The sequence below is a fragment of the Colletotrichum karsti genome, assembly GCF_011947395.1.
Source record: "Colletotrichum karsti strain CkLH20 chromosome Unknown Scaffold28, whole genome shotgun sequence".
Taxonomy (NCBI): domain Eukaryota; kingdom Fungi; phylum Ascomycota; class Sordariomycetes; order Glomerellales; family Glomerellaceae; genus Colletotrichum; species Colletotrichum karsti.
In genome coordinates, this window is record NW_024065928.1 from 339,534 (window position 1) to 358,667 (window position 19,134).

At 54.3% G+C, this 19,134-nt stretch overlaps 7 protein-coding genes across 7 annotated transcripts; 4 read left to right on the forward strand and 3 right to left on the reverse strand.

Moving 5' to 3' along the window:
- Positions 1-108: 108 nt before the first annotated feature.
- CkaCkLH20_08437 (uncharacterized protein) lies at positions 109-2,310 on the reverse strand (the record flags this gene model as incomplete). The annotated part of the gene is made up of 1 exon (XM_038891152.1): positions 109-2,310. One exon carries the CDS (start codon positions 2,308-2,310, stop codon positions 109-111), a length of 2,202 nt encoding a protein of 733 aa, XP_038743526.1.
- Positions 2,311-3,312: 1,002 nt separating this feature from the next.
- CkaCkLH20_08438 (DEAD/DEAH box helicase) lies at positions 3,313-5,095 on the forward strand (the record flags this gene model as incomplete). Its single annotated transcript, XM_038891153.1, has 2 exons — positions 3,313-3,467; positions 3,598-5,095. 2 exons carry the CDS (start codon positions 3,313-3,315, stop codon positions 5,093-5,095), a joined length of 1,653 nt encoding a protein of 550 aa, XP_038743527.1.
- Positions 5,096-5,777: 682 nt separating this feature from the next.
- On the forward strand, positions 5,778-7,610 carry CkaCkLH20_08439 (uncharacterized protein; the record flags this gene model as incomplete). The annotated part of the gene is made up of 1 exon (XM_038891154.1): positions 5,778-7,610. One exon carries the CDS (start codon positions 5,778-5,780, stop codon positions 7,608-7,610), a length of 1,833 nt encoding a protein of 610 aa, XP_038743528.1.
- A 431-nt stretch (positions 7,611-8,041) lies between these two features.
- On the reverse strand, positions 8,042-8,952 carry CkaCkLH20_08440 (uncharacterized protein; the record flags this gene model as incomplete). The annotated part of the gene is made up of 2 exons (XM_038891155.1): positions 8,042-8,164; positions 8,233-8,952. 2 exons carry the CDS (start codon positions 8,950-8,952, stop codon positions 8,042-8,044), a joined length of 843 nt encoding a protein of 280 aa, XP_038743529.1.
- A 1,704-nt stretch (positions 8,953-10,656) lies between these two features.
- CkaCkLH20_08441 (uncharacterized protein) lies at positions 10,657-11,073 on the forward strand (the record flags this gene model as incomplete). Its single annotated transcript, XM_038891156.1, has 1 exon — positions 10,657-11,073. The coding sequence occupies one exon, from the start codon at positions 10,657-10,659 to the stop codon at positions 11,071-11,073; it is 417 nt and encodes a 138-aa protein (XP_038743530.1).
- Positions 11,074-11,436: 363 nt separating this feature from the next.
- Positions 11,437-14,066, reverse strand: CkaCkLH20_08442 (adenylosuccinate lyase; the record flags this gene model as incomplete). The annotated part of the gene is made up of 15 exons (XM_038891157.1): positions 11,437-11,754; positions 11,969-12,031; positions 12,083-12,141; positions 12,207-12,244; positions 12,301-12,379; positions 12,677-12,708; positions 12,788-13,128; positions 13,183-13,223; positions 13,296-13,339; positions 13,446-13,523; positions 13,576-13,601; positions 13,663-13,667; positions 13,725-13,790; positions 13,850-13,856; positions 13,917-14,066. The coding sequence occupies 15 exons, from the start codon at positions 14,064-14,066 to the stop codon at positions 11,437-11,439; spliced, it is 1,347 nt and encodes a 448-aa protein (XP_038743531.1).
- A 1,039-nt stretch (positions 14,067-15,105) lies between these two features.
- On the forward strand, positions 15,106-17,229 carry CkaCkLH20_08443 (WD repeat domain-containing protein; the record flags this gene model as incomplete). Its single annotated transcript, XM_038891158.1, has 4 exons — positions 15,106-15,147; positions 15,203-15,735; positions 15,789-15,931; positions 15,980-17,229. The coding sequence occupies 4 exons, from the start codon at positions 15,106-15,108 to the stop codon at positions 17,227-17,229; spliced, it is 1,968 nt and encodes a 655-aa protein (XP_038743532.1).
- Positions 17,230-19,134: the final 1,905 nt, after the last annotated feature.

The window sequence follows — 19,134 nt, forward strand, 5'->3', positions numbered from 1 at the left end:
GTGTCTGTAGTTGCGAATACGCCGCCCGACCGGTACAAAACAAGGCGCTCAAGATGTCGTTTATGTCCAGTATATACGGAGTGCTCTTAGATAAAATATCCGCCGGCTTCACCTCTGCCGCAGCTGCTTCTCGTGCTCGACCCAGAAGTTCTTGCACGCCCTATGTCCCCAGTGCTCAACCCACCACTCGCCAAAGCTGTCCTCGACGTCGATGTCGACCTTGCTAGCGCGCTCGTCTCGCTTCAGGCCGCAGATGATGCAAGCCTTGGGCGCGGTAGGCACGACCTTGGCCGTCGACACGGGGATCGTCTCGCTCAGCTCCGGCACGCGGAGGTGAGGCTCGTTCTTTAGGGCCGAGTTGGCGGTCACCACCGCGGACCGCAGCCTCCCGACGTTCTCCTTCCAGACACCGACCACATCCGCCGCCTCGCGGTCTTCGCGCGCCGCCTGCGCCTTATCCACGCCCGCGAGCTTCATACCCTTGGCGCCGGCCGCGGAGATGGCCATGCCCTGGGAGAGGAACTTGTCGCGGTGCCAGCGCAGCTTGCGGCCGGCGATGACGCGGGCGGCGACGGCGGCGAGGGCGAGGTAGCCCTTGAGGAAGGTCACCGTGGCCGGGTCGGAGAGGATCTTCTTCTTGACCGGGGGCATCTGGCCGGTCAGGGGCTTGAAGAGGGCCGTGTTGGCGGTCTCGAGGAGCTGTGGGAAGATGGAGAGGAGGACGGAGGGAGGGGGGATGTTGATGGGCGGCGGGGCGTCGTCGCGGGTTTCTGGCGTTGGTTCCGGGTCCCCTAGCAGGTTTCCCATTGTCTGAGTGGCGGCCTTTGCCGGTGCTGCTGCGGGCTTCGGCGCCGGCTTCACATTATCGACGGCGTCCCAGTCCCAGCTTTCGGGGGGCTTGCTGGAGTCGATGGCCGAGGGCTCATCATCCGCGAAGTCCTCGAAGTCACCCCAGGGATCCTCCGCGACCTGAGGCACCTGGGGCTTCTTAGCAGCAGCAGTAGTAGTGGACTTCTTGACGGCGGTAGACGGCTTGTCAGGTGAAGTTTGCCCAAAGCTTGGCCAGGCGGTGATGGGCGTGGGAGACTTGTCATTCTTCTCTTCTGTTTTGAAATCTGTGTTTGTTGGCGTGGTGAGTCCTAGGCCTGGGAAGGGGTTGCGTTCTTGGAAAGACGGACTTTTTGGTGCCTGAGGGTATGGCGAAGTTGGAGCGTTGAGATTCAGAGATGACAACTGAGGCCTCTTCGGTTGAGGCTGAGAAATAGGCATAGGATCGTCGTCAAGGGATAGCAGATCCATGGATGCTGGCTGAGATTGCTGTTGTTGCTGTGGCTGCTTCTTCTGCTTTGAGTGGTTCGATTCTAGAGTCGGACTGGCGCTGTCGCCGGGGAACGGGGTTTGTACTGTCTCGAAGTCACCAAATTCATCGTCATCGTCGTCGTCATTGCCGCCCTGGAGCTCAAATTCCTCCGCGTCAAAGAGAATGTTAGACTCGGCCTTAGGCGTTGGCTTAGGAGTCGTCTTTCTTGATACGTCAGGCATCTGACCACGGAGTCTAGGGCTCGGCTGCGGTTTCGGCGACGGCCCCCTCTGTGCCGTAAGACCCGGGCTAACGGGTGGCTTGAGCGGACCCGATTTCCAGTTACCCGGGCTTGGTTGTCGGTTAGGTTGCTGCGCCGATAGACCGGGGCTTGTGGGAAGACCCGGGCTCGGGATCGGTGACAAGCCGGAACCCAGGGGCATGTCGATAACATCGATCAAGTTGTTCGACATAAGGTCGAACGTTGATGCTCGGGCAATGCGAGCCCTCGGGGGAGGAGAAGCCCGCGCCTTGTTCGTTTGAGGTGGTAGAACAAAGGACCTCTGCGTGGGCGTGGGCTCCGCAATTTCAAAGTCGCCGAAGTCATCATCGTCGTCTGTGTTCTGCTGAGTCTGCTTCTGCGGCTGCGATTTCTGCTGCGTGGGCGTCGAAGAAGAAAACCCATCTGAAAATGCGCTGAAGTCGCCCCATCCCCCGTTACTACTGCCACCAGCACCACTTGGTTGCTGGGCCTGAAAATCCGGCCATGGCTCCGTCTGAGCCTGAGTCTGAGTTTGCGTCTGCTGAGCCGGGACCGGGACCGGGGCCGGGGCGGCGGGCTTGTTGCTGGAAAATGAGGCGAAGTCAAAGAGATCGGTCGACGATGCTGTGATCTGCTGAGGTCGTTGCGGTGGTTGTAGCTGCTGTCCAAACTGGCCCCCCTGTTGTTGCTGCTGTTGCGGCGGCGGTGGAGGAGGGCTTGAGAAGAGGTCCAAGAGGTCGGCGCTCATTGCTTCGGTTTCGTCACCTCCGTATGCACATGCTTCCTGAACTTTCCTCAGTTGTCGAACTCAGTCCTGCCTGATGGTGGAGTATGAAGCGACGGTGAAGAGAAAAAAAAGAAAGCAACGGCGAGAGAAGAGAAGAAAAAAAGGGTTGACGTCGGTCGGGCGACGATGGGGACAAAGGAGGCTAGATGCCCGTTTTCAGGTACGGATACGGATAGCTGACCTTATTGGAATAGGGGACCCTCTCCTCGTGTAGAGTGGCAGACGGGGGCTGAATGATGAAGGGAGGTCCCACGGGGCTAGGATGGCGGCGGTGGACGGTTGTGACGGCGAGATGGGGACGGGAGATGGGCCTGAAAAGCTCGGATAACTCCTTGCTGAGCGCCACAGCCACAATGGCATGCGGGTGATCCTTGGCCAAGACAAGCGGCGATTCCGCTGGGACAATTGGATGATTGACAGCCCTACAGAGTTTCTCCATTGAACTGCCACCCCCTTCTAGAAGGGAGATGCTTCGAGGCACGTGGCGATTTATTATCGGCCTTTCTACAAGATGCAAAGCATTCTCCTAAGAAACGCATGCGGCAATGACATTGACGTATCATGTTTCTAAACTTGCATAGGGTAGACAATTCGACGAGCAGCATTAGGTTGTACTTCTTAGATAAGAGTCCTAGGTAAAGACTTCGGATTCATATCCTGTGAGGCGGATGTTACTTCCGATGTGAGAAATGGCTTCGTTATACAAAAATCAACCATCGAGAGAAACTTACGAAATGCAACTTCAAGAAAAGCAGACAAATCCCTGACCCAGACCTGACGGGACGGGACCTGGTGCCAAGTGCGGTCGGCACGGAGCTTAGGCCACGCCGACGTGGGGGTTTAGCGTAGAAATCTCAAAGTCGGCTCTGAAATTTCCAGTCGCCAACCAGGGGTGTTTAGCTTCCTTCATCACCAACCCCATCACAAAACGCCCACGATGCCGCCACGAACTCTGGCATCGCCATGCCTTCGATGCCAATTATCACTCCGCCCGCATACGTTCCCCCGACTGACACCTTCACCATGGCTTACGCAGAGCGCCAGCTATCACGCCGCCGCGAAGGCGAAGACGCCCTCGCGAATGGTTCTCTCCGACACCGTCTCGCAGCCCCGAGAGGGTAGGTCGCCGCGGCGTGTTGTCCAGGGCCCTTTCGGAGGCATGAATCAGACGGTTGCGAGGATTCCCGTGCATGCGCGACGCGGGCCGCGCCCGACAAATTCAAACTCAACCCCAAGCAGGTCTCGCAGGGGCGACTCCGACACTTCGACCGACTCGAGAAAGGCCCTGAAGATGCAGCGGGCTTTAGCTGGTGTATCATATGGAAAGAGAAATCATTTGAAGGACAAGATGCAGGAATACGAGTCGTTTGACCAGTTCGACCTTATCCCCTCCATCAAGACCGCTATCAACGAGGATCTCTTGAGAGGGATGGTTGACATAAAGCCGACGGCCGTGCAAAGGCTCGCTATTCCGGCCATGCTTGGCCAGTCTAGTGCCTTCAAGGTCAGAGGCGTAAAGAGGCAAGACTTCCTGCTCGCCGCTGAGACGGGTTCCGGCAAGACGCTCGCATACCTTTTACCAGCTGTCAACGCCATGAAGATCGCCGAAGAGCAGGACCCGGAATTCCAAGCGTACAAGCAGAGGTTCGAGGAGGAGAAGGCCAGGGAAAAGGCGTCCAAATCCAAGAAGATGTCTACGTTCGACGAGCCTCACCCAACCATGGCGAGACCCCGTGTCGTCATCCTGGTGCCCTCGGCTGAGCTTGTCGACCAGGTTGGCCGCGTCGCCAGGACCCTGTCGCACGCGGTCAAATTCAAGTCGGAGAAGCTGTCGTCAACTCTGAATGCCCTGCAGATTCAGCGCAACCTCTACTCGCCTCGCGGAGTTGATGTTGTCATCGCGACGCCTCATCTGCTTGCTTCGATCGCAGAATCAGACCCTAACATCCTCTCCCGGGTCACCCACCTGGTTGTTGACGAGGCGGACTCTTTGTTTGACCGAAGTTTTGCCCCTGTCACCACAACCATCATCGAGAGGGCCATGCCATCACTGAAGCAATTTGTTCTCTGCTCTGCAACCATTCCCAAGAGACTCGACAACTACCTTGCAAACAACTTCCCTGCAATGACCCGGATTACGACGCCAAACCTGCATGCCATTCCTCGTCGTGTACAGCTCGGTGTCATCGACGTTGTCAAGGACCCCTACCGCAACAACAAGAACCTCGCATGCGCTGACGCCATCTACACTATCGGCCGCGAGGCGTCCAAGCACGAAGGCCCTGTTGACGGAGAGATCGATGTTCGCCGTATTATGGTTTTCGTCAACGAGCGCGAAAAGACAGCGGAGGTTGCCGAGTACTTGCGCTCCAAGGGAATCGATGCTGTTGCATTGAACAGAGACACGGAGGATATGCGTCAGTCTGATATGCTTGCCACGTTCACCTCATCAGAGCCCTTGCGGTCTGTCGCAGCACCGACTCTGGGCCAGGGCAAGAGATCCCTTCCCAACACGAAGGTCATTGTCGCCACCGATTTGGCATCTAGAGGTATTGACACGCTGGCTGTTCGCCACGTCATCCTCTACGATGTTCCGCACACAACAATCGATTTCATCCACCGCCTGGGACGTGCTGGCCGCATGGGACGTCGTGGCAGAGGTATTGTGCTCGTTGGAAAGGATGACAAGAGGGATGTGGTCAAGGAGGTTAAGGAGAGTATGTTCATGGGACAAGCTCTCATCTAATGCGATTCATGCTGCAACGACAAGGACTGTACAATACCATGTAAGAACAATATTTATACCAAAAAGAAGATCAAGTGATGGAAATATGGACTGTATATCTTAGATAGACTTGGAAGGGCTTCCGATAGACGTCAAAGTGTCGACTTCAAAATCAAACATGTCACTCTCCCAAACGCTCAGACTGCCTTGTCTTGGATGAGAGAAGGTAAGGGGATCCCGTGTTGCGAGAAAAGGGTAGAAGGAAAAAACGCTAGAAAAGAAGAAAAGAATCCGTATCATGCAACACCTTGAGAAATAACTTTCTACATTCTCGGAGTCATTCTACCTTGCAAGATGGAAATGGTCTTGCATCTGGTACAAAATCGCGGCGTGATGTTGAAAATTGTGGCTTGTGCTGTGGCGCTAGCTCTGTTCTGGGCGGGGCCGATCGTGCTGGGACCTCCAGGTCGAGTGGGTCTCCGCAGGCAGGGCCGTCCGTGGACTTGAGCACCCTGGAAGGTTCGCGACGCGTCCCGCCTCAACACATCAAAATACCCTTCACGGCCCTCCCCCATTCCCGTCGCATCCTCAGCCGCAGCCCCGATAATCGCGAACGCAACCTCCTCGCCGACGATATCAACATACAACTTCCCATATTAATCGAAACATTGTTTCCGGCATCAACAAACCAACCAGAGAAAGCATGCCGCGCCCAAAAAGAACGCGTCGCGCACCTGCCCAAGCTGTGGCCGCCGTAGCTGCCGCTGTGGCAGAGGACAAATCGAGTCCCGCGCCTGCCTCGGGCAGCGATATTTACAGTCACAGCGATCGCGAACGTTCGGTCATCAGGAAGGAACATGAGGAGGCGACGAGCAAGCGCATGAGCAGGAGCACCAGTCTGCGCACGAGGCAGGCGCAGAACGAGGTTGAAGGCGCATCAGGCGACGATGCAGAATCTGCCAAGAACCCGGAGGGAAAGCAGACGAGCGATCAACAAAAGTCCGAATCTTCAGTTGAGGCGGGAAGGAAGACGCGCGCGACACCGGCCAAGCAACGAAGAGATACTTCAGGCCTGGATATGGACGACGACTTGTTCGGACTCGACACCACGCTGGACGACGATGACGATGCGGCTGCCGCACCGCCGAGCGCGCCTCGCTCCGACACCTCGACCTTTAGTGTTAGTAACTTTAGGCGTCGGGGCCGCGCGCCGAGCATCAGCATCAACAAGGACGACGCCCCGATCAGGCCCAGCAGTCGCGGAATCAGCACCCCCGGTATCAGTTCCATGTTCAACATTGGCAACTTCAGGCGCCGTCAGAGAGAGCCGAGTATTCTGGGTACCGCGCAGAAAGAGCGTGCCCAGCGCCCGCTTGAGCCATCTTCGGAACCGGGATCTGGAGACGAAGACGAAGATGATTTCAACCCAGAGGCTGAGTCGACGCCGATCAACAATCGGCGCAGAACGCAGCCGCCTCCCGCGGTTGAACCCACCTCCGAGTCTGAGGCCGAACCGGTTACCGACTCTCAACAGATCTTGGCGCCGGATTCACAGCCCGAGAGGGAGGCCGAAGCTACGTCTAGCGTCAAATCTCGCAAGCGCAAAAGCGTGGAGAGACACGATGGTGACGAGCGCCCCGGAAAGGCTTCGCGAACAGAGCCTGAGCCCGAGCTTGTCGAGGATGACAGCGACTCCTCGTTGTCCGATCTGCCGTCGCCGGTGATGACTCCTCCGCGGGTGTCAAATATGCCGCGACCTGTCACACCAAATCAGGATGAGATTATGGCGCCACCCGAGAGCAGTAGTTCAGAGGATAACGACGCATGGCCCGATATTCACACCCTTGCAAAGCAACGCCGCCGTCGTGTCTCGCTAACAACTCCCAACCGAGATGGCAATATCTCTGACGCTTCTTCACCGCCGTCTCTTACTCATTCGCCCAACTTTCCCGCAACCCGCAAAAACGCCCAGAAGAAGCAGCAGCAGAAGCAAAAGAAGGTGACGACGGCAGACTTGACAGGTATGCTCCCTCAAAGACGCCGCAAGAAGAACCGAGATGCGTTCGACATGGAGGAGTCTGACGAGGAGGTCGACACATCAAACCTTGCCCAAGACGACGATGAGCTCTCTTATACCGACACACGTACCCGCTCACGGCGGGCAAAGACGACGCCGCTCAACCGCAGCACGGCCAATAGGCCGCCCTCTCGAGGCGGCAAGACAGCTCAGCCAGCCCCCAAGCCCAGAACTACGTCAAGAAGCAATCGTCCTTCGGCTCGCACCTATAGTCGCCGCCTCTCGGACAAAGAGAACCAGGTCGAAGACGATGATGAAGGAGCTGCGGCTGCCGGTGAGGCTGAGGAGAGCTTTGCCCCGGCGGAGGACGAGACCCTCGATGTCGAGGAGGAACAGGACCCAACTCTCGATGCTGAGGAGCTCAAAAAGGCCGCCAGCAAGTTCAAGGAAGTTGATCGTTGGGAGCTGGAATTCGAGGAAGTCACAGAGGGTTCCTCGCCTAATCGTGACGGTCGGTAAAGGCGAAAAGGCAGCGATTGTTTGGGATGTTTATGATTTTTTCTCTTCGCCTTGGGACAAAAGGAGAAACGCGGACTGCTCAGGAAAAGGGAGTTTCATGTGATGTTTATGAAATCGAGGAGTTGCTCGCGTTGGCAAACTGGGTTCTCCCGTCTAGTTCGTAGCTTACACTTTGCATCGTTGTTTCGCAGGAGGTTGGCGTTGACGAACACTTTCGTATCGGAGGAGGAATTGCAGTCAATTCGGAATACAGAGCTAACAGTTATTATTCGCACATCTCGGTGGCGTCGTCTGCTAGCCCTTCTCACTGTTTCATTGTTGTGGTATCGTCATACCTACTTTTGGAAGCCCGTAACGCCAAATCCATCCCGTATCCCGAAACGCCAATCCCTCGTGAGGGACACCAGATGTAATAAAAACGGAAAGAGACCTTATTGCTTGAATGAGACAGTCTGAACCTGTCGCTCGACGGTGGGAAGGAGGTTCATAAGCAAGTTCGGATCGCGAAGCGCAATGGTAATGTCGTCCGGCAACCGGCCCTCCATGAACAGTGACTGTATCTCCCCGTCAGCGACGCTCGTGAAAGATTGGAACACACAGGAAAACGCAAGTAGCAACTTACCCTCTTGACACTGTCAAAGCTGTCCTCCTTGGCTGTGTACTCCCGGATAACCTCGTCCGTCTCGAAGTCCACGTAGACCCTGGTGTCGCGGATGCGCACGATCACGTTGTCGAGCCGCATGAAGAGCCGGCACAGCAGGAGCATCCTCTTTTCGTGCACGCGCACCTTGACGCTCACGATGGAGATGCCGTTATCATCGAGCTCGCTCTCGAAGAGCACCACCTCGTCGAAGAAGAGGATCGGGTCGCGCCGCTTCAGCAGCTCGAGCGGGATCTCCCGCGTCTGCGTGTCCTCCAGCTTCTTTCCAGCCTCGTCCTGCTTCAGCGTGCCGCGGTACTCGGTCGAGTAGGACCAGTCGTAGGGCTTGACGACCTCCTTGATGCCGGCGCTCGTCTTCTCGCGCGACGAGGACCAGTCCTTGGCGTAGGCGACCTTGAGCATCTTCTTGTCCGTCTTGTCGACGCCGTCGAGGGCGTCGTAGGCGTTGAAGGAGATGGACCAGCCGGTGGGGACGTGCTCGATGGCGACGAGGTTGTCGCCGAAGATCATCTCGGGGACGGGGATGCCGAGGGAGGCCGTCATCTCGTCGATGGGGCCGGCCTTGGAGATGGGCAGCTTGCGGGTCGAGACGCGGAAGTTGGACTGGGTGTGCGAGGTCGTCGCGGCGGCGAGGGACGCCGGGGTCGGGAAGGGTTCGTTGGGGGAGGTTATGTGGTTCATCTTGGTCGCCCGTTCTGGTTTTTTTGTTCGGATTTTGCGTCGGTTGTCGTCGGTCGGTTTGCGCGATGGGCCGGCGGGAGAGATGGAGAGATTGGGAGTTGGTCAGTCGGCGAGGGTGAGGGTGGGAGGTGAGGCGCGCGGTTCGGAGAGTTGGAGACCTCTGAAGAGGTGGTGGTGGTGATGGTGGGGTTTGGCGGGGAACACGGGAGGTCTCAGCATCGGATCCCCCTGCTTGTCTCGGTGAGCTGAGGGGGAGACGTCACTTGTGTTCACCGAGTACACCGAGCCCAGCAAGCTGCTGGGATCAACCAAGATATGTTACTCGTGTAAAAGAATATAAACTCAACTCTGGTTTTTATTCATACAATTCGGTAGCAAAAATTTAACGAACGGGGGAATAAGCCCCGGGAGGAGTCCATGACCTGGAGTCATCAAGACGAGCGAACCCACGACCACGAACCCCAGTAAAAGCGACAAGATATTCTGGGAATGTATTTGGATTTGTTTAGGACTTGTTTTATACTATCTATGTCATGAGTCTGGTACCTGTTTCAATTTGTTGTAGACTGAATGAGCTGAAATAAGCGGTGCACTTTTCGTGTCGATCACAGTGTTGCCTTGGCATGTTGGGTTGGTGAACGTGGTCTTTCCGCGTTTGTGGAGAGCAGACAGATTTTTCCGAGCCCATCTACGTCAAGTCTGGCGATGTTGTTAATGAAGCGAAGGCTGGGCCAAATACTACAGGCTGTTATACTGGAATTATCGCGATCGGGGTTGTGAGCTCTTCCAGTTGAGCACACAATTTGGATCGAAACTCTAGGAATGGCAGTATGTGGCAAGTCATTTGTGGAATCGATGTATTCCTTTCGTATCACGAATCTCTAACAACACCGCCGCACTTTTTAGGAATGAAAGATTATCTGATAAAGAGTATCAGAACCGGACGTGGAAAAGTTGAGTTGCAATCAGAGAGGGTCATTTCCCGGTGTTGGCCATTGAGGGACGAACTTGTCCATGTAGTTGGAAGAAAGCATCAACGCGGAAGTCTTCTTTTCTCGATGTCCAACAAGGCATTGCGCAACGTGCCGATAACACCAAGATTTCCCTTCCGGTAACCGTTTCGTGTGCGACATAATGTTGGTTTGGGCCAAGATCTCACAAGTAAACCTCACTTCGAGAGAGGAAGAAAGCGGTGCGGTGTGGACTGAGCAGTTTTTGAAGCCTGTTGTCGTACCGCCGGAAACCGGCCGAAAGGGGATCATTAGAAAGTCTGGCAAGGGTAAGTGTTGTGGACGACAGTATCGTGATATGTTCTTCGAGGTCGGATGTTTGCCTCGTGGAACCAACATATAATTGTCCCTTGATTCTGAATGGGTTGTTGCACCAGACTTTTGACACTGGTCTTTGTCTCTACTTCCCGACATATCCTGCGGTATGTCGCCAAGCCCAGTTCTGCTTGTATATATAAGGATCCAGAATCATATCATCACCGATATGTGTCTCATTCCTTTCCTCTGTAGCAATACGCAGTCATTCGTGGCGGACGCAAGCCCTGACGCGCCCATCAAGCTCCCCTTGCTCCTTTTAAGTTTTGCTATTTTCTTTTATGGGAATACCAGGTCCTTTTACAGTCGTTGCCCACACAGACTCTTCCACTCGTTACAAAACAACCAAACCATCCTCGACCAGCTCTTACATCACGTCATGAAGTTTCCAACCACACAAACCCTTCTTCTCGCTCTCTGCCTCTCCCTTGCAGAGCCGATAGAAGCAGCCGACAAAGGACCCTCGGCCTCATGCAGCCGCTGGAAGGGAGGCATTCCCATCACCAAGTGGTTCGACATCCCACTATATCGCCGATATTCCATCGTGGTGAAGGACCTGAAGGAGGGCGAGGACGTGCCGTGGGTCTGCGACAGACTGTGGAAGGAGCTGAAGCAGTTCAAGGGGAGCTGCACGGTGTCGAAGCCCAAGTGCGAAGCCAACGGGCCGACGGAGATGCTGTGGATCTTCAACGTCGACTTGGGATGCAACAAGGGAAAGGTCCACTCGGCTTGGTATGATGCGACCAAGAACACGCTGGGTGCGATTGACTGTGCGAGTATCAAGAAACCCACATAGGCGTTGAGTGGCGGGCGGAGGAGCCACGGGAGTCGGATTCTCTTGTATTTTCTTCTTCTCATTTTTGAGGCGGTGGGAACCGCTTTGCTTAATCGTTACGGGCAGTCTGGCAAGATGCCCACGCACATGCTTTACGCAAGTTGTGATAATCAGAGTGCAATGCAATTTGGGGCTTTGCTACCGATATGAAATCCATGGACTTTTTAATGGAAGACATGCCTTCCTTTTTGCCAAAGCCTTTACCCAAGCCCGACCTATCGCGCGTCGACGTAACTTTTCATCCGTGAAACCAACCCAGTTCTCCCCGTCTCCCGAGTCCAAACGGGCCTAGCCCGCAGTGAAGGGAACAGGCAAGGCTCCTGTCTAGACGTTGAGCTGAGCGGCGCCGGACTTGCTGATGTACTCAGCGTACGGGGCAATGGCCTGCTCAACGGGGCTTCCCTCGCCGCAGTAGCGCTGGACGATCTCGGGGCAGCGTCCGATGAACAGAGTGGGGTCAAGCAGGTTGTCGAGGTCGTCCCAGACAGGCTTGAAGTACTCGGTTGCGCGGATGCGCTCAATCAAGTCGTTCTTGCCACCCTGCTTCTTGACGACGTCGCTGGCCTGGTGGGAGAGAACGCGGATCTCCTCGTGGGCGTCCTGGCGAGAACCGCCCTTGGCAACAATCTTCATGATGATGTTCTGGACCTGATTAGTGATGTGGCCTGCAGAGATCTTTCGAAGAGAACGTGATCTTCATCCATGGCCGGAGTCTGCTCCTATCGATAGCTGGTTCACGGTATGCCAAGGGGCCCCCCGTTCAACCGAAAACAACCGTCGTAGGTTTCAGAATCTCGCGATGCGGTTATAGAGGCTGGTCGAGACCAAAAAACAGAAACCGCATATATAAACATACCTCTGTGGCCATGAAAGGCAACTCTTCCATAACGTGAGCATGAATGCGCTTGGGATAAACAACCTAAACTTCTTCAGCAACAGCATTGAGAGGTTGCTTGTTTGATGGGCTTACCATGCCGGAGGTGACGTTGTCCAAAGCCAAAAGGATGGCATCAGCAAGGAGGAACATCTCTTTTGCTATGTCAGCCTAGCTCATCGCAGCGTCCAGTTATGCTCGCTACACAGTTCCTACATACCAGGGATGTCAATTCGCCTGATGGCACTGTCGTCCAAGCTGTTTGACTGTCAGTATGTCTGTCCGTGTGAAACGACAGAGTTGACAGATCGTACCTTCGTTCGAACCATTGGTCAGAGTACGTATCGGTGAAGTTGTTGGGCAGACTGCGGAGCTTGCGAGCGAGAGAGCAGACTACAAATAGTTAGCCATACTGTACGATAGATCGTGACCAATCTCTACCCGTCTTCAATCAACCAGAAGAATAAGAGCAGTAATTCTCAGCCTGATACAGCACAACCACCTAGCTACACATGGCAACTGTGATGTCGCTACTTTAAGGCTGAGGATGAATGCTGTTATCCTATTGGTCAATAAGAGTGGGGACACACAAAGACATCACAAAGACATCACAAAGACATCGACATTGAACTCGATGTTTCGCAGATGACAAGTTTATGAAAACTTCGCAAAAAACATGGGGCTCCCAACCTCGTTCACTTCTCATAGGGTTTCGCTTGTACCTGTGTGAATTGCATTAGATCTGGTGCCGCAATTGTGGGTTGAAGACCATGTCCTTGGGGCTCTGAGGGGGGTACTTACGCCATCGCTGATGATCCAATCTGTCCGGCCTCGAAGGGCTCTTCAATCTCTTTCATTGTAGCCAAATGACGGAGGTCGGAAGTCATGTGTATGGCCGTCGCACCCAGGCCGCAAATGGCGTTGGCGATGTCCAGATCCACCTTTCGGCTGTAAGTCTGGACGCTGATGTCGTATGTAGAAGGGAAGCCGGCTTTCTGGCAAAGCAGATCGTTGAGCTTATCAATCGCAGAGCCGTCGCCCTGGTAAATCTCCATGAAGCTGGCCTGGGTTCCAGTGGTTCCCATAGCACCGCGGAATCGGAGCTCCTTGCGCTGGGTCTCAATGTTCTTAAGATCTCTGGTCTGGAAGGTTGATTAGTTCCTGGTAGCTTCGCTTTGAAAACGGCATGTACAGACCAAGTCCTGAATCCACTGGCATGCTCTGCGACCGACGGTAACTTTAATAGAATGTCAGTTATTGTATCAAAACAAGAGCTAACTTAGGGTTTCCAGATTCAGGGGTTCAGTACTCAGCTGGGCGGGTTGGTAGTGGGTGTATCCAAGAGTAGGGAGACTGCGAAGCTTCTTAGCAAGTTCCCCAACGGCGGAAACTCAAGGCAAGAGATGTTTGGGCATCTTCATTGCGTTTGCAGCCTCCAGAATCCAGGGTGTTAACTTACTCCTTGTATTCAAGAGCGAAGGTAGAGAGGTTCTTGATGACCTTGGCGAGCTTGGGCAACAGAAGATCCATGGCATCTCTAGCGAAATATCAGCCAGCATCTTCCAATACTTGTTGCGACAGAGGCGTACCTCATCAGAATCAACTCAGCATTGTCCTAGACGTCCTTTGTTAGTTGGCTGCGACCATAGGTATAGCAATGAGGGGCATACGGTCACGTAGCCTAAGATATATCTTGTCAGTGGCAGAATTTCAATCACGAGTAGCAATCTTCACTCACAGGAGGTTGCGCCGTAGTGGATGATTCCGGCAGCAGCAGGTGCGACCTTTCCAAAGGCGTGGACGTCTGTTATAAGCACCGCGTCAACTTGAGCTGTGATTGATGTATTGAATTCTTCCACTCACGGGCCATCTAGGAAAGTGTCAGTACATCGTTTGGACAGTCACCATAGGTATTAGCTCTCAAACTCACCACGTCATGCCGTCTAATCTTCTCTTCAACGGAAGCAACCTCAAAGTCTTCATCCGTAACGGTCAAGTGCTCGGCCATCTGAGCCAGTGCCTCGTCGCTGATGCCCTCAACGCCGGTCTCCTTCTCGGCCTGAGCGAGCCAGTACCACAGCTGGCGCCAGGTTGAATGACGGTTTCTAGCACCGAAAATCTCCTTGATCTCCTTGCTGGCATACCTGGAGTCAAGGGGCGTCTGAACGGGTTAGCGATGGTGGGGTAATTTTGGAGGGGTAGGCGTGCCTTGTAGGTGTCGTAGGCGGACATTTTGGCGACTTTGTAAGTGCTGGATATGAGATATTGGTCGAAGTAAGCTATCCTCAAATTTTCGTCGCGAGAGAATGGATGACTATCGAGACAACTGATCGTGAATAACTATTTTCGAAAATTTCTGAACGAAAATTCGCCGGCAGTGACATGACTTATCGCGGGGTTATTTTTATTGGGCAGGCGGTCGGAGAACTGAGAGGGCCCCACTAACCCACTTCGGCAGGCGACCCTTGCCAACTGCCCCTCTTTGGAGCGAGGAACACTGAATTGTGACATTACACACTCGGGTACCTTGACTTGGCCCAAGCTTCGGCGTAGTGAGCTAGTTGGTCACCAGCCACCCTTACTAACTACATTCCATTTCATCGACAATTCACGCCTATCGCTCGAGGTTCTTGGAGAGTGCGCTGAAGCGGGATCTGGGATGTAAGTCCCGTTGCTTCTGAACTTCATCAATCAATACATTTCCGAGTTCAGTCGGCCAGCGGTGCATGATGAGAACTCTCGACGAGGCCCAGTAAGTGCGCGCGTCATATCATCACAACAAGCCTGACATCATCGTCACCGACTAATCCCATCTCCAGGACGCGATGGGCAGAGACGTTGAAATACGCTGCACTTCTGCCTGACTTGCAGCGCGCTGTCAAGTACAATGGCCCATCGAGTCCATGTATATCGGGTTGTAGATCCGTTTGTTGGAAGGTCAGTGTGAATTCCGTGCGGCCCATCTCATGTGAACTCTTGCTGACATGATCTGCTATTAGACTTTTCTGCTTTTTCAGACGACCGAAACCGCAGAGTGGTCTCAATACACCTCTGAATCACGAAGTTACTATGCTCAGCAACGCGATCATTTTCTGAAATTCATCAAACATCCCGAGGAATTGGCCAAGGTAGCCGTAGACCCTTTGACCGACGATCCAAAGGTTAGTCCTGCCAAGACATCGTCTCTTACTCTCGTAAAGCTCATAAGTCTCCCAGTCCCCGTGGAATACTGTTCGACAAGATGAGATCATTCGGGCAGAAATCGCGCAGGATGTCCGTCGCCTACCAGACGAACCGTTCTATCAGGAAGAGCGAACTCAGGTGATGATCATCGACGCGCTTTTCGTGTACTGCAAGCTACATCCAAACAGCGGTGGCTACCGCCAGGGCATGCACGAATTATTGGCTCCGATCGCCCATGTTCTCAACCAAGACGCGATTGATCGTGAAGCCGTCTTGTCAAACGGCGATGCGGTCGATGGAACGATGTTGAACGTGCTCGATGCGGCGTACGTAGAGCACGATGCCTTTGCGATGTTCTCGAAGATCATGGAGAAGGCTAAGGGGTTCTATGAGGTGAAAGACTCCATTTCCAAAGCGGCGCTCGCGTCCGCATCGAGAGATCGGGCGGAATCTTCGGCAATCGTTGAGAAGAGCAAGCATATCCACGAGGTGTGCTTGGCCAAAGTTGACCCAGAGTTGGCGAATCACCTCAAAGATATAGAGATTCTTCCTCAGATCTTTCTCATGTGAGTGCTGTGTGGCGATATTGTCGGTTGGGTTACTGACAGCAACGTCCCAGCCGGTGGATTCGCCTTCTGTTCGGGCGCGAGTTCCCCTTTGACCAGTTTCTCGTGCTTTGGGACACCATGTTTGCGGTCGATCCATCACTCAACTTGATAGATCTCATTTGCGTCGCCATGCTAATTAGAATCCGATGGAGTTGTGAGTTTTCTCATTACAGGCTTCACCGTCCCCGCTGACATTTCACAGTACTCGAAGCAGATTATTCTGTTTGTTTGCAATTGCTCCTGAAGTACCCAGCACCTGAGGCCCCGCATGGCCCGCACACATTTGTAGACGATGCAGTTTATCTCAGAACCCACTTGAACACGTCTGGAGGGGCGTCGCTCATCCTGAAGTATACGGGCAAGATGCCAAGCACAACACCATCCGCCAGCAGCTCCCGACCTTCGACGCCGATGGGCCAAGCGTTTTCTTCTTTCAGGCATCGGACCAAAGGACCCCATTCCCCCATACCATCAGCCACGAAGTTCCTTCAGCAGCAGGGCGGCATGGAGGCTCTGTTCCAAGGTGCCGCCAAGGGGATGCTGGAGAGGGGAGAGAAGCTTGGTATCAATCAGGCCGTGCGTGATGCGATGGGCGAAATCAAGCGTAACATGCAGGGTCTCAACGAAGTGCGCTATACTCCTCACATGGCCAAGCAGCTACTCAACGATGAGTCGGCGGCACAAGCCATTTCCGCCTTGGAAAAGAGAAATAAGTTACTGGCGAACATGCTAGACGAAACGGTGTCTAGTCTGAGATCCTTGGCCACGTCCGGCTTGGATGACAAGGTTAAGACCCTTGAACTTGTCGAAGTGGCCGCGGCCAAGGTACAGTTTGTAAAGGTCTATCTTGAGGACTCGACTATCGAGGTTCCAGACTTGGAGAACATTACAAGTCCGCCACCCGGAGAACAAGAGGACGTTCCAATGGACATAGGCCCCGATGATAGTGCTGTCCTCGGAGGCACTGTTGCAACTGAGGGCGTCACGGATGTCATCTCGACTTTATCCTTGGCGGAACACAAGAGACCCAAGTCAGCAGACCCAGAACCAATTTTGCCCGACGCGATGGATGTCATCCCAGATGAACCTGCGGGACATCTGTCAGAAACTCCATCTGTCCATATATCGAGACCGGCGTCTGGCACTACGTCGCCAAAGGTCCAAAGACCTCAGCCCCCTATCCCAACACGGTCAACCCTTGCACAATCTTCTTTCTCCTGGATGCTCGAACCAGACCAGTCGGCTCACTCAGGCACACCACCGAAACTACCAAAGGCGACTTCAGGGGGCAGCCACCGCAAGCGGCCGTCCGGCAACATCAGCAGAGAGCGCAATGCGTTCCTGTTCGGCGAGGTCGTTGCCGAGGAGTCGGAGGATCAGGGCAAGCCAGTCAAGTCCGATGACATTTTCGGACTGCAGCCGATGGGCAAGTCCAAGTCCCCTTTTGCATGATGCACATGATACGGGATTAGAAACTGCAGATATGTTTTACGAAGTCAAGAGACGGGAGGTAAGAGAATCATGTTTATGACCGACTCGCCAGTTGCGAAGCATTCATTTTAGACCGAGGGCATCAAGTCTACGAAACATAATGCTATGATAATACACAATGACAACTTTTTTCGTATGCGTCCATTGCATAACGTCGGGAAGTAACGGATGCTCTGTCTGTAGACTTGCTGCTGCGCCGCAAGAATATCATGCCCCTGTCCACTGCTCTGATCTTTTGCTTTCAAGCTGGACTCGAACGACTGACCAACAGTAACGCAAAGGGAAATGAATGTCCCGCTTCGTGCCCTGTCGGAATAATGTATCAGTTGGTGTCAAGGAGAGAAATCATTATGACGGCACCAATGAGCTGGTGATTTTGTGAGTTATGGTACTCTCCTTCCGTCACCGTTTCTGGTCCAACTCCACAGTTACTTCGGCCAGTCAACGTGCAACAGGGCTTAGACAAACCTCGCTTGTGACTCCTTGATTCAACACGATCCTTCCTCAGACGTTACAAGATCACCAAGCACCGATCACTCCCTGTTCAACTTAGCCCCCAGCAAGCCAAGATTCGATGTCGAGGAAGACCATCTGCGTCCTCCAGCAGACGGAGTACAAGCCCTCATGCCGTCCCACAAATCTCCAAAGTTCCCATCTCCTCGGGATTGGGGGCAGGCGGTGTCGCCTGGTCCAGCGCAGATCACTGCCACGACCACGATACCAACAAGCCCTTTGAAGACATCGCCAGTCACTCATAATCGAATCCTTCGAGAACGCTTCCATGCTGACTTGACAACAATCCCCGACGTGCATTCAGCAACGCCACCGCATGCGAGAACCCAAGCCACCAACCTTCCTGCTGATGGACATGACAATCTGCAGAAGGCGTCGCCAAACCTTGAACCAACAACTACATCCCCAAGAACCCTGTGGATGTGGAGACGCCCCAAGCAGAATCCGACCTCTCCCAAACCCTGTCGAGGAAAGCAAACATTCTCGTCACAACAACACCAACAACGTGCTCCACCCTCTTCTTCAATAACCCGTCAAACCATGCAACCACAATTTGCAATACACAATTACCAGGGGGATCCTCATGTTGCTTCGACAGAGGGGCCCGGCCTCCCCAGCGCTGTCAAGGGTTCAAGATTGGTCTTCACTGGTCCCAGATCCGGCAACCCGACTCTCTCAAACCTGGCAACCATGCCACACCAAAGTCGTCCAACAACCAACAAACAAACACGCAGCGTAACGCGTCACAAACCCGGGGTTTCCAAGCCACACACTGTGAAGAATACCAATCCCGACTCAACGGCGCGTTATCCGTCAAGGCGCTGTGTGACTAGCCGCCCCGGTTGCGTCCGCATGGCACCTCCCCAAACCATCCAACGACAATCTCCCTTTTCTTTCTTAGCAGTTACATTGCAAACAAGCAAACAACTTCCTTGCCTCTCAAACTTCCACAACAAACCTGTCAACGTACGTATCTAACACTCGCACACCCCCCTCCCTTCTCTCGCAACCCCCGAAATTCTTCATAACTCCCAACAGCCCGTCACTTCTCACTCACGTACGCCACCAACGACAAAGCCCAGTCCCGACAGTCTGGTTCGTGTCATGCTGCTGTGATAGGTCTGGACACGAGGACGCCTTCGTGTTCCTCCACCCGTAATCATCACGATGATTCTTCATCTGTCCCATCACATCCTCCATCACCCGTCCCCCTGCTACAAGACTTCTCTCGAACTCGCTCGGGGGGGGGGGGGGGGGGGGGGGGGGGGGGGGGGGGGGGGGGGGGGGGGGGGGGGGGGGGGGGGGGGGGGGGGGCGCGGGGGGGGGGGGGGGGGGGGGGAGGGGGGGGGGGGG